Source organism: Schistocerca piceifrons, chromosome 7, assembly GCF_021461385.2.
Source record: "Schistocerca piceifrons isolate TAMUIC-IGC-003096 chromosome 7, iqSchPice1.1, whole genome shotgun sequence".
Lineage (NCBI taxonomy): Eukaryota > Metazoa > Arthropoda > Insecta > Orthoptera > Acrididae > Schistocerca > Schistocerca piceifrons.
In genome coordinates, this window is record NC_060144.1 from 175,903,486 (window position 1) to 175,918,225 (window position 14,740).

General features: G+C 40.3%; 1 protein-coding gene across 1 annotated transcript in view; it reads left to right on the forward strand.

Moving 5' to 3' along the window:
* The window catches only part of LOC124805088 (B-box type zinc finger protein ncl-1-like), a 144,337-nt gene extending 130,180 nt beyond the window's left edge, over positions 1 to 14,157 (forward strand). The window contains 4 exon segments of the mRNA XM_047265525.1: positions 6,248 to 6,441; positions 6,575 to 6,738; positions 7,762 to 7,994; positions 13,693 to 14,157. Of these exon segments, the coding sequence (XP_047121481.1) occupies positions 6,248 to 6,441; positions 6,575 to 6,738; positions 7,762 to 7,994; positions 13,693 to 13,797 (696 nt within the window). The 3' untranslated portion in view covers positions 13,798 to 14,157.
* Positions 14,158 to 14,740: the final 583 nt, after the last annotated feature.

Genomic DNA, 14,740 nt, shown 5'->3' on the forward strand with positions numbered 1-14,740 from the left:
CTTTAGTAGTATCATAATCATATTAATGCAACATTTATTTAATACTTTAGTTTCTGTGTCTGTCATGTAGATATTATTGTGTTGCAGATTCAATGTGTACTTGGAAACTTCAGGTGAAGTACATATGGAGTAATTGTAACCCCCCCCCCCGATTTCCTGATAGTATATACCTGCCTACCCACCTTTGATCTTTCTCAATGCCTTTGTCAATCCTATATGGTAAGGATCCCTATATTGTGCTGTGCCACTACAGAACAGGAAGGACAACCATAAGAATAGTAGAGATTCTGTAGAGGTGATGTTGAATTGCAGATAGGCACAACAAAAAAGACTATTCGCACGCGCGCGCACATAGAGTCTCTGGCTGCTGAGGCCAGACTGTGAGCGGCAGCACTTGTAGGGAGAAGCAACTGGGTGGTGGAGGTAAGGAGGAGGCTGGAGCAGTGAGGGGGAGGAGGGACCGGGTAGGGGTGGTGTATAGTAAAGTGCTGCATGTGGGAGCATACAGGGATGAGGTGGAGAGACATAAGGGCATCTAGGTGTAGTCACTGTTAGACAGGCGGGTAGCGGAAAAGGAAAAAAGTAAAGAGACTGGATGTTTTGGTGGAATAGAGGGTTGTGTAGTGTTGGAATGGCAACACGGAAGGGGCAAGATAAGGAAAATGACTAACAAAGGTTGAGGCTAGGAGAGTTAACTGGAGTGTAGGATATATTGCAGGTAAGTTCCCACCAACACAGTTCAGAAAAGCTGGTGTTGGTGGGAAGGATCCAGATGTTACGGGTCCTGAAGCAGTCATTGAAATGTTGGGCAGCATGCTTAGCAACGGGATGGTCCAGCTGTGTCTTAGCCGCAGTTGGTGGTCATTCATGCACACAGGCAGCTTGTTGGTTGTCATGCCCACATAGAATGCAGCACAGTGCTTGCAGCTTAGCTCGTAGGTCACATGACTGGTGCTTGTAGGTCACATGAGTGGTTTCCACAAGTAGCCCTGCCTTTGGTGGGATGGGTGATGCTTGTGACTGGACTGGAGTAGGTGGTGGCGAGAGAATGAATGGGACAGGTCTTGCATCTAGATCTCTTACAGGGATATGATCCATGAGGCAAGGGGTTAGGAGCAGAGGTTGTGTAGGGATGGACAACGTTATGTAGGTTCTGTGGGCAGCAGAATATCACTGTGGGAGGGGTGAGAAGGATAATGGGTAGGACAGTGTTAAACCCTGCCTGACTCAGTTCACTCCTCCATCCATCTGTGATTCACGCCCACTGACCCAGATCACCCCATTAACTTTCCAGAATTTCTTGACCTTTAACCTTATCTCACCATAACTCCTCAACATGCAAACTAATCTTACATTCACGGAAAGAAACACAATGTACTGCCTAGAAACTGATCCCTACATTATCATCCTACCTGCAGACAAAGCAAAACTGTTGTTTTGGACTGCAAGGATTACCTGACAGAGAGACTTTGCCAGATTCATCTACCTGCCACAGTGACCCCATTCCAGAAATCCAGCATTATCTCCAATCTCTCCTCATATCTTCTGCCCACCCCAGAACCTCTCCCTGGAATCCATCCCTCCCCCCCCCCCCCCAATCACCTGTACTACTACCCGCTCTCCTACCTTCTACATGATTCCTTAGTCCATAAACCCAAACAGCCAGGATGGCCAATTGTGGCCGGTTATTGCGCCCTCACTGAAAGAGTCTCTGCTCCCATAGACCAACACCTTCAGTCTATTACCTGCAACATACCGTCCTGTATAAAAATATCAGCCATTCACTCCACCGACTCCCCATAGTTCCTGTTCCTTTACAACATGGTGCCTTGCTCGTCACAATTGATGCCATCTCCCTTTACACTAACATCTCTAATGCGCGTGAGCTTACCGCTGTTAAACACTACCTTTCATAATGCCCAACGGATTCACACCTACAACATCCTTCCTAGTTGCCATGGCCAACTATATCCTCACCCACAATGACTTCTCCTTTGAAGGCATCAACTGCAAACAAATCTGGGGTATGGCTATGGGCACCCGCGTGGCACCATCCTATGCCAGCCTGTTCACTGGCCAGTTAGAGGAATCTTTCTTTAACACACACAATTCCAAACCCATCAAGTGGTTCAGATCCATTGATGACATCTCCTTGATCTGGCGGAGGGTGAGGACATCCTACCCAAATTCATCCAGAACCTCAACACCTTTTCCCCATTCAGTTCAGCTGGTCCTACTCAACCCAACAAGCCAATTTCCTCGATGTTGACCTCCACCTCAAAGGTGGCTACATCAGTATCTCCGTCCATATCAAACCTACCAACCCCCAGCCATACCTCCACTTCACAGTTGCCACCCATTCTGTACCGAGAAATCCCTCCCATACAGTCTAACCACCTGCGGCTGTTGCATCTTTAGTGACAAGCAGCCCCTCTCAAAATACACCAAAGGTCTCACTGAGGCCTTCACAGACTGTAAATACCATCCCAGCATTGTACAAAAACAGATCCCCCTTGGCTTATCTAGTCAATTACCATATCCCAAAGTCCCCTCCATCTGCCCCAGAGGAACATTCCACTCGTGACTCACAAAGGATTGCAGCAACTGAATCGCATTCTCTGCCATGGTTTTAACTACCTCTTGTCACGCCCTGAAATGAGCATGAACCTGCACAATGTCCTTGTCCATCTCTACACAACCTCTGCTCCCAACTCCTTGTCTCATAAATCATATCTCTGTAATAGACCTAGATGCAAGACCAGTCCCATTCATCCTCCCACCACCAGCTACTCGAGTCCAGTCACAAGCCATCACCTATACCATCAAGTGCAGGGCTACCTGAGAAACCAGTCATATGATCTACAAGCTAAGCTGCAGCCATTGTGTTCCAGTGATGTGATCTACAAGCTAAGCTACAACTGTGTTGCATTCTACGTGGACATGACAACCAACAAGCTGTCTGTCCACCTGGGTAGATACCAACAAACTGGCCTAAAAACACTGGATCATTCCGTTCCTGAGCACATTGGCCAACACGGTGTTCTTCGTTTCAATGACTGCTTCACAGCCCATGTCACCTTGATCCCACCAACACCAGCCTTTCTGAATTTTGCATGTGGGAATTCCATCCTACACCCCCATAACCCTTCTGGCATCAACCTTCGTTAGTCATTGCCCATACCTATCTAGCCTCTTCCTCATTCTCATTCCAACACTACACTGCCCTCTATTCCACCAACATACTCAGTCTTTTTTGCTCCTCTCCTTTTCCACTACCCCCTCCCCTCCCCTCCCCTTCATCTAACCTCCCGGACCTTACCTAGCTGCCCTACCCCCTCTCCACCTCATACCTGTATGCTCCCACAAGCAGCACTTCACCATCTCCCACCACTAACCTGCGACCACTCCCTCTCCCCGGCCCCAGCCTCCTCCTTACCCTCACCATCTGGCATCTGGTTGCTTCTCCCATCATGTGCTGCCACTCAGTCTGGCATCAACAGCCAGACTGTGGCCATGTGTATGAGAGTTGCATTTGTGTGTGTGTGTGTGTGTGTGTGTGTGTGTGTGTGTGTGTGTGTGATGCAGGCCCATTGGCTGAGAGCTTATTTTCTGACAGTCTTTTTGTTGTGCCTATCTGTGTCTCGGCATCTCTACCATATGGTGAGTAGCAGCTATTATTTCCATAATTTTGTCGTATTCCATGGATTTTTCATTGTACATTTGTTCTACGTCTTCTGCGAGTAAAATGTTGTCATTCACATGTGATGGCTCCAACTTTCTACCAGTAAAATGCAGTCTTTGGTTTGCTTTCTACACAACATTTCCCATGTGATGGCTCCGATTTAAGTTATCCGTAATTTAATTCCTAAGTGGAACTGGGCTGTCGTATTTTCATGAAAACAGCATTGTTAAAACAAACATTTTTATTGCTCAGAAAACTTCAACAGTTGTGAGAATGCATGGAGAAGCAGCCCCCCCCCCCCCCCCCCCCAAAGGGTAAGCTGTACACAAAAGGTGAGAAGTTGCTGCAGTCAGTGAGTAGCTCGTCATCTCTGCTGACCTGTTGGTGTTGCTTGGCCATTGAAGTGATGATGGCAGGAAACTGATGTCATTAGTGTTTGGCATCCTGCGACACTGCTTTTGCACAGGATGGTGGCAGCCACGCAGCTCATGTCAGGGCGTCTGGGGCACACAGAATCACACCTTAGATCCAGCATGGAAGTGTGTGGCTCTTAGCAACAGCGCATGCCCATGCAAGTACAGGTGGACAACAAGGAGTTTGCTCACACAGACAGTGGTGACTGCACGGTCCCAGACCCGAGCAGTAGACCATCAGGGCAGGAGGTAAGCAGCTGCTGAAATAGGCTCACAAGTGGGCTACCTCTTGGAGGGCACTAAGTCAACAGCATTGACTCAGTGCAAACAGTAGGATTACAGCTAGCAGCAACAGCATACGGTGGAGGCAGCTTTTTTATTCATGTCATTGAAGTCCGTTGTGATCCTCCCCTTGTAGCTGGCGGCTGTCAGGCTGCATGCTTCTGTTGAGAAATGAATAGTGTTTATAAAAGCTTGGCCCATCCTTGTTTTGCCTTGGCACCAATTTCCATCATACAAGCCCCAGTAGAGTAATAGCTCGGATGTGAAGCAATCAGGTCGCCAACACCTCAGCAGCTCATGCATTTCTGTTGCATTGATAATATTACAGTTCTGGTCCGTCTGCTTGGCTGGACTGTCTGGTAACTGCTCCATGCTGTGGTGGCAGTACTTGTATCAGCAGGTCGCTCCTGATGGGAGAGCCTGGCTAGCCCACGTCTCGCCCATTTCCATGAGAATCGAGAATTAACTCTCGTCTCCAGTTTATTCAGCTCTGCCAAGTAAATTAGTTGAGTTGCAACAGGAATCAACATGAATATTTTTAGTAATTTTAGTAGTTACTAATGTTGAGGACTTCATTCTTTTTATTGTTCCACTGTTGAAGTTTTTGCAAAAGTCCAGTCAAAAAGTGCACTATAAACACTGAAATTTTCACTCTGTAGCAGAGGGTGCGCCAGAATGAAATTTTCACTTTGTAGTGGAGTGTGGGCTGATATGAAACTTCCTGGAAGATTAAAACTGTGTGCCGGACCCAGACTAGAACTCGGGACCTTTGTTTTTGTGGGAAAGTGCTGTGGCAGAGTCATGTCTCTGCAATTTCCTGTCTTCCAGAAGTGCTAGTTCTGCAAGTTTTGCTGGAGAGCTTCTGCGAAGTTTGGAAGGAAGTAGATGATGTACTGACAGAACTAAAGATGTGAGGACCGGTCATGAGTCGTGTTTGGTAGAGCACTTGCCTGCAAAAGACAAAGGTCCCAAGTTCGAGTCTTGGTCCAGCACACAGTTTTAATCTGCCAGTAAGCTTCACTGTTTTAACAGTCAGTTTCAAAGAATTAAGACTTCGTTTGTCGTGACTCATGTAGAGTGACATTTTAAATTTGTGCATCTAATCATTTACAAACAATTTCACAAAAATGATTTTTGACAAAAATATATTCTGCGTTTTGCGGTCTCTGGTAATTTGTATCATTAATCTGGAAAGTGTACTAGACAGTAAACATCATCATCTGCAAACAGTCCAAGAAGGCTGCTCAGGTGTCTTTGTAAATTTTTATGCGGGTCACAAACAGCAGATGGCCTGTAATGCTTACTCGAACACAATATATGTTCCATATTCCTCCTGCAAATTGATGTCAGTGATGGAGTCAATAATTCAGCTGAGTAGTTCAGTTTCCTTGGTATGGCCTGTGCAATGTTCCAGTCTTCAGGTACAGGTTTATTGTCAAATGAGCAGTTATATATTATTGCTAAATATGTGGCTATCTCAAGAGCATGATGTAAAATGTGCTCATTCAATGAGAAGTAGAGATTTGAACGTAACTACATTATGGTCAAGGTTTAACCTTTCACTTTACAATCCCTCCCCAATCGTAGGTGCAACATTTTGATGGGTATTAAGCACCCACATATGAAATGCATAAACTATTATGATATTGAGGCCTTAGTAATGTATCTCTCCTTAGTAAAAAAAGAAAAAGGTGATCTAATATACAGAATAAATTTGATGACAAAACTAAAATGCTTGTTGTAGCAGTAGACTGTGACATTGTTGTAGGTACAACTGATAACATCATAACTTTTATCGTTCTCTTATTAACAAATATAATCTTTAATCTTCTCTGTGTGAAGCCATTCTTAATAATATTTTTTTCTGTAGGTGTTTGAAAAAACTGGAACATTCAAATTTCAGTTTGGTATACCAGGAAGAGAGGAGGGCCAACTGTGGTATCCACGTAAAGTGGCTGTAATGAGAAATAGTGGAAAATTTGTGGTTTGTGATCGAGGCAATGAAAGGTCTCGAATGCAAATTTTTACAAAAAGTGGCCATTTTGTGAAGAAAATAGCAATCAGGTTAGACAATCTGCAAAAATGTTAGACATTACCATTTAAACTAGTTATGGTAGTTCAATGTAATACAAATAATTTAATATTTAATACTTTGTCTTTACTGTTGTGAGTGATAACTGGAAACTTTCTGTTTCAGGTACATAGATATTGTTGCTGGACTGGCAGTTACATCACAGAGTCATATTGTTGCAGTGGATAGTGTGTCCCCAACTGTCTTTGTTATATCAGAAGGTGGTGAACTCATTCATTGGTTTGACTGCAGTGAATATATGAGAGAACCATCAGATATTGCAATCAGTGGTAAGTAATTTCTCACTGTTGCAGCTTCCATAAAAAATAATTAATGCAAAAAGCAGCAACATGGAAAAATGTACACAACATGGAAAGGCAAAGCAATTGCAGAAATGTGAGAAATATTGTGAGTATTCACATACAGAAAATGTTTTTTGCACTTGCATGAATTACACTTCTGTGTGCCACCAACAGGAATTTGAGTTGCGCTCATGTGATCCCCTCTATTTTCAGCGCACCTACAAACTGACCATGTTCTTGAAAGTATTGCTTCTTAACAGGGCAGTGAGCAACACATAGACTTAAGCATTTCAAATTTTTATGGCCATATTACCAATATGGCTTATGTACCTGCAACATACTTGATGAATTTCGTGTTTATTTTCTTTCCGCATCATTTGTTATGCTGAAATAACACAAACACTTATTTGAACCGATGAAAAATAGTGTTACACTTAATATTTCATTTCAGTGGCATGTATTAAACGTAATCCTTGACCAGCTGGCTGCCAGTGATCATGCTGAGACTAATGTGATCAGCATCTTTTCCACATTCAGTCTCATAAAACATCACCAAGCAGGTCTCCCATTTTTTTGGAACAATGGATTCCTTCATCAGAAAGCAAACCTCAGAAGAAAAAAGAAAGAATTATGCACATTAGTTGGCATACACAATCGGTTATTTGGCCACTTGTTTTGAAAGATATATGTGATACAAAGTGGGAAAGTAAAATTGAAATTCCCTATCAACTAGTGCAGTTTTTATGTCATTTCTGGCATCCCGCCTCCCCTCTGCCATTTAAACATGGCCGTAGCTATTAACCCCCCTCCTTCGTTTTTGGCCATCCGAGCTAGAGTTCCGTCCATAATGGTCTATACCAACGGGATATTAATCTCTGAGTTTCTCTCGTGCAATATTCCTCCATTCATGTTGCTAATCAATAATGAAGTTACTTTTGGTGATTGGATGTGTTTAATTTTTAAAGTAAAGTTTTATTACAAAAAGTTACTTTAGTTCTACTTCTTTTTCAGGTAAAGAGTACTTTGTATGTGATTTTAAAGGACATTGTGTTGTGGTATTCAATGAAGAAGGCCAGTTTTTGCGTCGCATTGGATATGAAAACATTACAAATTTTCCCAATGGAATAGACATATCAGATGCCGGTGATGTTTTAGTTGGTGATTCCCATGGAAATCGCTTTCATGTGGCTGTGTTCTCAAGAGATGGTGTTTTGCTATCAGAATTTGAATGCCCCCATGTCAAGGTAAGTTAAAGATAGAAATACTTTTTTTTACATAATATTAAGGCAGGTAATTTTGGAACTATTTCAGTTTGTGTAATATGTGTATAAATTACACAATTATAGTGGTTGGTTGAGTGAGGCTCAATAAACCAAAATTTTACTATGTTTCTCTACCATTTTAATTACTCTGTCTGTGTGACACAGAAGTGCCTTCTAAAATACTGTGTGGAGGGTGGCATTGTTGCCAGCATGTGTCTGAGGGGCCACACCTGTTTTCGGCACATGATTGTTCTGGCTGTCTTTGAAGCATTTTTAAGTAATAAACAAATAACAATTCTAAACAGGGCATTTACATTACTGAATACTTTCTAAATAGTTGCAGTCTTGATGTAAATGGCACAATTTTTCTTCCTCTGACTGAGAACTGGTATTGGAACCAACAGAAATAATTATTTTTTCTATATTCTAGCAATCCTTTACAGATTCGTGTTCACTATCTTCGTGGTGTGGCTCACAACCCGAGACTAGTCCTGTTGGGTAACAATCACAATAGTTTCTTTGTCAGAATTTTCATCTCACTGGGAATAAACTTTTTATAGTTTGCTGCCAAATTACTTTTCACTTAGGGCAGTATGCAGGAAGCCTGATTAGTGTATATGTTTTCACTGCAGTCAGTTTGTCAATTACACAAGTGTGGTGTTTTTTTTTTTACAGCCTACAAAGGTCCATCAGCTCCACTCTATTCATGCCAGGTTCAGTTTTCTATGTGGTACATTTTCATCTACCCAGAACAAAATACCCGTTCTCATCCACTGCATTTCTAGAATTTTTATCTAACAGAGCAGAGCGGAAAGCCACATTGTCCATTACTATTGTCGAATTTGAGGTATATTTTAGTGCAGATAATAGGAAAACATAGCTGAAAGTTGTAGGTGTTCACTCCAAGTAAGGTATCATTGATATCCTTTCACCATGTATTTTAATTTAACCCTTGAACCTTTCTTTTATTTCCACAATTGCTTCTTCAGTGTACAGATCGAGCAGTAGGGGCGAAAGACTGCACCCATCTTACTCCCTTTTTAATCCGATCATATAGTTCTTGATTGTTCACTGTTACTATTCCCTCTTGGCTCTTATACATAATGTATAAGGGTCGTTCAATAAGTAATGCCCAACGTTTTTTTTCCACACAACATTTTTATTGTTAAGTGTCAGAATTTGGTGACAATATACATCAACATGTCTTGTCCATGTCCTATTTTTCTATGCAGTCTCCATTGCATTCTGTGGCTGTACGCCAACATTGTGGAAGAGCATGTATTCCCTGCTGGCGAAATCTCTTGTCCTGTAGGTGTACCCATGTTATCACTGCATGACTGACACTCGCGTCATCTTCAAAGTGTGTAGAGCCAGTTGTCAAGTTGTGGTGCGCTGGTCGGCACGAATAATGGCATCCACACGATTTAGCATGTTTGGAGCATTGGCTGTGACAGGACGTCCTGAAAATGGATGATCATGGAGCTCTGTTTTTCCATTTCCCGAGGCAGTAATTTTCTTTACCCATCACCCAACTGTACTCCTATCAACTGCAGCATCGTCATACACTGCACACAAATGTTTATGGATGTTCATTGTGGTTTGTTTTTCTGCACACTAGAATTAAATAACATCATGCTGCTTGTAATGCAAGTCGTATGTAGATGCTGTTTTGATGCTGTGCTATGGATGTGGCACCTGCCAGAACAGTTAGAAACTTCTGGTGGCACACACAAAAAATACCACATGTGAAGCACCAACAAGGGCGTCTCATATATTACCCATCTCTCCCTACAACTTACTCCTGTTTTTCTCAGAATTTCAAACATCTTGCACCATTTTACAGTGTTGAACGCTTTTTCGAGGTCGACAGATCCAATGAACGTGTCTTGATTTTTCTTTAGTCTCGTTTCCATTATCAACCGCAATGTCAAAATTGCCTCTCTGGTGCCTTTACCTTTCTGAAAACCAACTGATCCTCATCTAACACCTCCTCAGTTTTCTTCTCCATTCTTATGTATATTATTCTTGGGAGCAACTTGGATCCATGAGATGTTAAGCTGATTGTGCGATGATTCTCACACTTTCCAGCTCTTGCAGTCTTTGGAATTTTGTGGATATTTTTCCGAAAGTCAGATGGTATGTCACCAGACTCATACATTCTTCACATCAACGTGAATAACATTTTGTTGCCACTTCCCCCAATGATTTTAGAAATTCTGATGTAATGTTATCTATCTCTTTTGCCTCATTTGATTGGAAGTCCTCCAAAGCTCTCTTACATTCTGATTCATTTGATTGGAAGTCCTCCAAAGCTCTCTTACATTCTGATTCTAATACTGGATCCCCTCTCTCGCCTAAATTGACACCTGTTTCTTCTTCTATTCCATCAGAGAAATCTTCCTCCTTGTAGAGGCCTTCAGTGTACTCTTTCCACCTATTCACTCTCTCATCTGCATTAAGCAGTGGAATTTCCATTACACTCTTAATGTTACCACCCTTGCTCTTAACTTCACCGAAGGTTCTTTTGAGTTTCCTGTATGCTGAGTTGGTCCTTCTGACAATCATTACCTCCAGATGTCAGGCACTCAGATCGGTACCAAATATTGTGTGTCGATAGAGTATCACCTAAAATACTGGATTAGTTCATGCTGTGTGCTGTCGTCCAGTAGAAGATGCGTAAATGGTAATTAAAAGTAACACTAGAACTACGGAGTATAGGAAAAGCATATATGTAAGCTCTGAATGTAAAGTTCTCTGGTAGGTACATTGGCAGAGCACCAAATCATTGTACCAATGGTTCAGAGTTCGAAAGTCACTAAAGGTGACTTTTTTAACAGTTTGTGTGTGAAATTGTTATTTGTGATAACATTTTTCTGACATGTGAACAGACATCTCAGAGTTTGTAGCAGTGTTCTTTGGCAGTATGCTTTCACTTCATGTGTTGGGACTACAATGTTGTAACATTCGCTACTCAATTTCTGTTTCTTTTTCATATTCCTTAAAAGTTGTAGATCACCTTTTGCACAATACATTTTCTCCCTGATGACTTCAGAATTTCAGAGAATTCATTCTATCAACGTAAGAAGTTTTAAAATCTTCAAATTTTGTAAAATGTGGGTTGTCCTTTGTAACTCTCACTCCATCCTCCTGTTGATAGTGCATATTATTATTTTATGGATGTGACTTAAAACTGACGTTTTGGTAAACTTTACAATTCTCCATTTGTGTTACGAGGAAGTACTCTGTATTTTGGACTTGAAGAGTTATCGTTTTAGCAAAACTACAGAACAGTGGATTGTATGTGTTGTCCAATTCTAGAGCTCTTTTCCATGGGAATTTGACTGTTTTGAATGCTATCTGAAGTACACCAAAGATATTGCATATTCTGGTATGAGAATGGAAAAAGTTATCTAAAATCACAAATTCCAAAGCATGAAAAAGTGTGAAAACAATTAAGACTTTCTTTGTGCAACAGAGAAACCTTGTGTCAAGCTACACTGAACTGTAACTATGTTTTATGAAACTGATATGTTAAAATATGTCTGCTTGTGTCTGTATGTGTGGATGGATATGTGCATGTGTGCGAGTGTATACCTGTCCTTTTTCCCCCCTAAGGTAAGTCTTTCCGCTCCCGGGATTGGAATGACTCCTTACCCTCTCCCTTAAAACCCACTTCCTTTCGTCTTCCCCCCTCCTTCCCTCTTTCCTGATGAGGCAACAGTTTGTTGCGAAAGCTTGAATTTTGTGTGTATGTTTGTGTTTGTTTGTGTGTCTATCGACCTGCCAGCGCTTTCGTTCGGTAAGTCACCTCATCTTTGTTTTTATATATGATATGTTAAACTTATATATATGTTTCTTGTCATTCATACCAAATAAAAGTAATGAAAATAAATAAAATAGTCAACCCTGTGGTATTAATTTAAACAATTCCTTATCATGTTCGCTTCTTTTGTACATGCATTTGGTTCAGACAATTCGACATCACACACATTAAAGCAGTAGAAGGGCAGTTTTAATGGCATCTCAAAGGAGGCCTTGGGGATGTCTGAATAAAAAAGGGAACATTCTTTGGAGAAGATTCTCAGAGCAAAAGAACATTCACTGAGAAAGTTCTCTGTTTCATATGAATAAAAAAATTCAAAGCATGTTCTCTGATGGATGAGTGCTGTGAGAAAATGTGATGATGAGCATCTAAAAATGTCTGACACTGGCATCTGGAGTCACACACTAGTCTGAAAACTCGGGTCTGTTAAATAGCATAAAAATGTTTTCATTTCTGCTTTATTTGATAGGCCGCCCCTCTCTACTTTCATAATTTTTGGGAAGGAAGTTTGTCAGCCAAATAATGTTTCTATTGTTTAACCTGTATAAACTTAGACAGTTTCTCTCTTTAGTATTTCTTTTAACTGTATATTTTTTTACCTTTCAACCAACATAAATTCTGCTATTTTCACTTAAAAACCAGGTAAAACTTAAACCTCAACAGAACTTACTCAGCTCGAAATATGCAAAAGAGCTCACTTCAATAAATGGAGGATGTTCTCTCTTGTGAGGAACTTATCTAATTTTATTCATGGAAAATCAACGAATGTTCTTCATGTTGAGCGATTTCCCTCACCCATTTACTCAAACTGAGAACATTCTCAGTGAAGTATATTCTCTGACTCGCTTTATTCATGTGAACATGAGAATGTTCTCTAAAATTCCAAGAATAAAGTTACATTCTATGTTTTATTCACATCTGCCGCATCCGGCATGGAAGAAATATTTCATTCAACTCGCTACAGCAGGCTAACTGTTCAGTGTACAAACATGGAACTGGCATCATTGTATTGTGCAAAAGATACACAACGCTTCAGTTTTGTCATATTTGTTACCAAGATAAGACAGTCGTAGATTACAGTTGTTTTCATAGGTTACAACTGTTGGTATTAATTGGTATAGACAAATAATTAATGAAACCTCCTTCAATTACGATGGCTAGAAGCTTTGTGTCAAAAAACACTTGCTGTTACTGCCAGAGTTCCTGATGTCATCTTATCACTCAGTGTTTCCTTTCAGTTGTTGAGTGGTTATGAATATTAGTTCTATAATAAATAGCACTTCGTTTACGAGAGGAAAAATATACTTACCCACAATCTGATGCAGTTTAGCTGGTTTTTGACCAGTAACTCTCGTACACTGTTTTTACTGCTTTACAATTTTTGAAATAGTTGAGTGGCTTCATTTTCAGTAATTCCTTCTTCTTCTCCTTCTTCTTCTTCTTCTTCTTCTTCTTCTTCTTCTTCTTTTTCTTCCCATACAACTTACACATATTGCTTATGTCAGTTTTCATCTATAGTCCTTAAGGGAAGCATTGAACACAGCAGTATTTCCAAAAGGTTTTCAGTTGTGATGACGTTGACGTAGATATATAATAAACTGTTTTACATGCCTCAGACTTATTCTGTTTGCAATGAGAGTTAAAACTGGTGACTTTTTAACTACACATTCACATTTTTGACGTGTGTCTATTTGCCTGCTGTCTTCTGTACTGCCTAGATTCAGACTTCGGTTTGATGCTTTGTTACATCTTACAGGGCATTATAACTTCTGTTATAAGATATTTATTATTGAATTAATTTAACTCACAATGAAAATAAAATTAGCATTAGTATACTTACTACACTATTTTCTGCAGGTGTCTCGTTGCTGTGGCCTAAAGATCACGTCAGAGGGTTATGTGGTCACTCTAGCTAAGAACAATCACCATGTGTTGGTTCTCAATACACTTTATATAATGTAGAAAATCATTAGTGATTGAAAAATGAAAGGACAATAGCTGTTGTGAGTAAGCCACAAATTAGATTTTAGTTCATTCGAATTACAGGGAGTTATAGATGATCTCGCATTAAAATGCTAATGATTATCAATAGCCAGTCAGGTAAAGAACAATAGATCTTTATTGTGAACACTATTGCCTGTTTAGGCTGTAAATTGTTTCAGATGAATGTGGGGGGGAATATATTTAGTATAGGCAGAAGTCTATTTTAAAACTGATTGATAAACTGTATTATTGTGGAAGTGCATTTAGCAAATTATCCAAATAGACAAATACTGGAGTTAAATATTTACACTAATTATTATTTTATATTTGTTGACTTTTACGAACTAAATTATTATAATTATTTAGTAGCAGCAGTAATATGGTTCCTAATTGTAAAGGCTTCAAGAAGCACTTTTTGTTTCTAAGTGTATGTGAGTGTATTATTATATGGCTGTGTGTCTGCATATGTGTGTGTTGAATATTTTTGTGTAACTAATAATTACAATACTTACTCAGGACATTTTATTTTCATCTTATTATGCTACATATATAACTTTTTTAATATGTGTGGTTGAAATTTTGATTTTATCTTAAAAAGAGAATTGTATTTAAAATGTTTGCTGTGACTTATTCAGCTGATAGGCTACTAAGCAAGAAGGAACTTGATCCTGATAATGTTTGGTCAGACAGTGCCATTTTTTACTCAACTGTTGACAGCAAATACGTTCTGTGTTTCCTACCCTTTGGCTCTGTGTGTGTGTGTGTGTGTGTGTGTGTGTGTGTGTGTGTGTGTGTGTTTGTTTTGTTTGAAGGTCATGTTTATGTGTACTCGCATACATGCTTGTACATTGTATGTCTGTGCAGTTCCCACTTTTCACATTTATCCCTCCTTTCACTTGGAGACCCAAACATCCCATCCTCA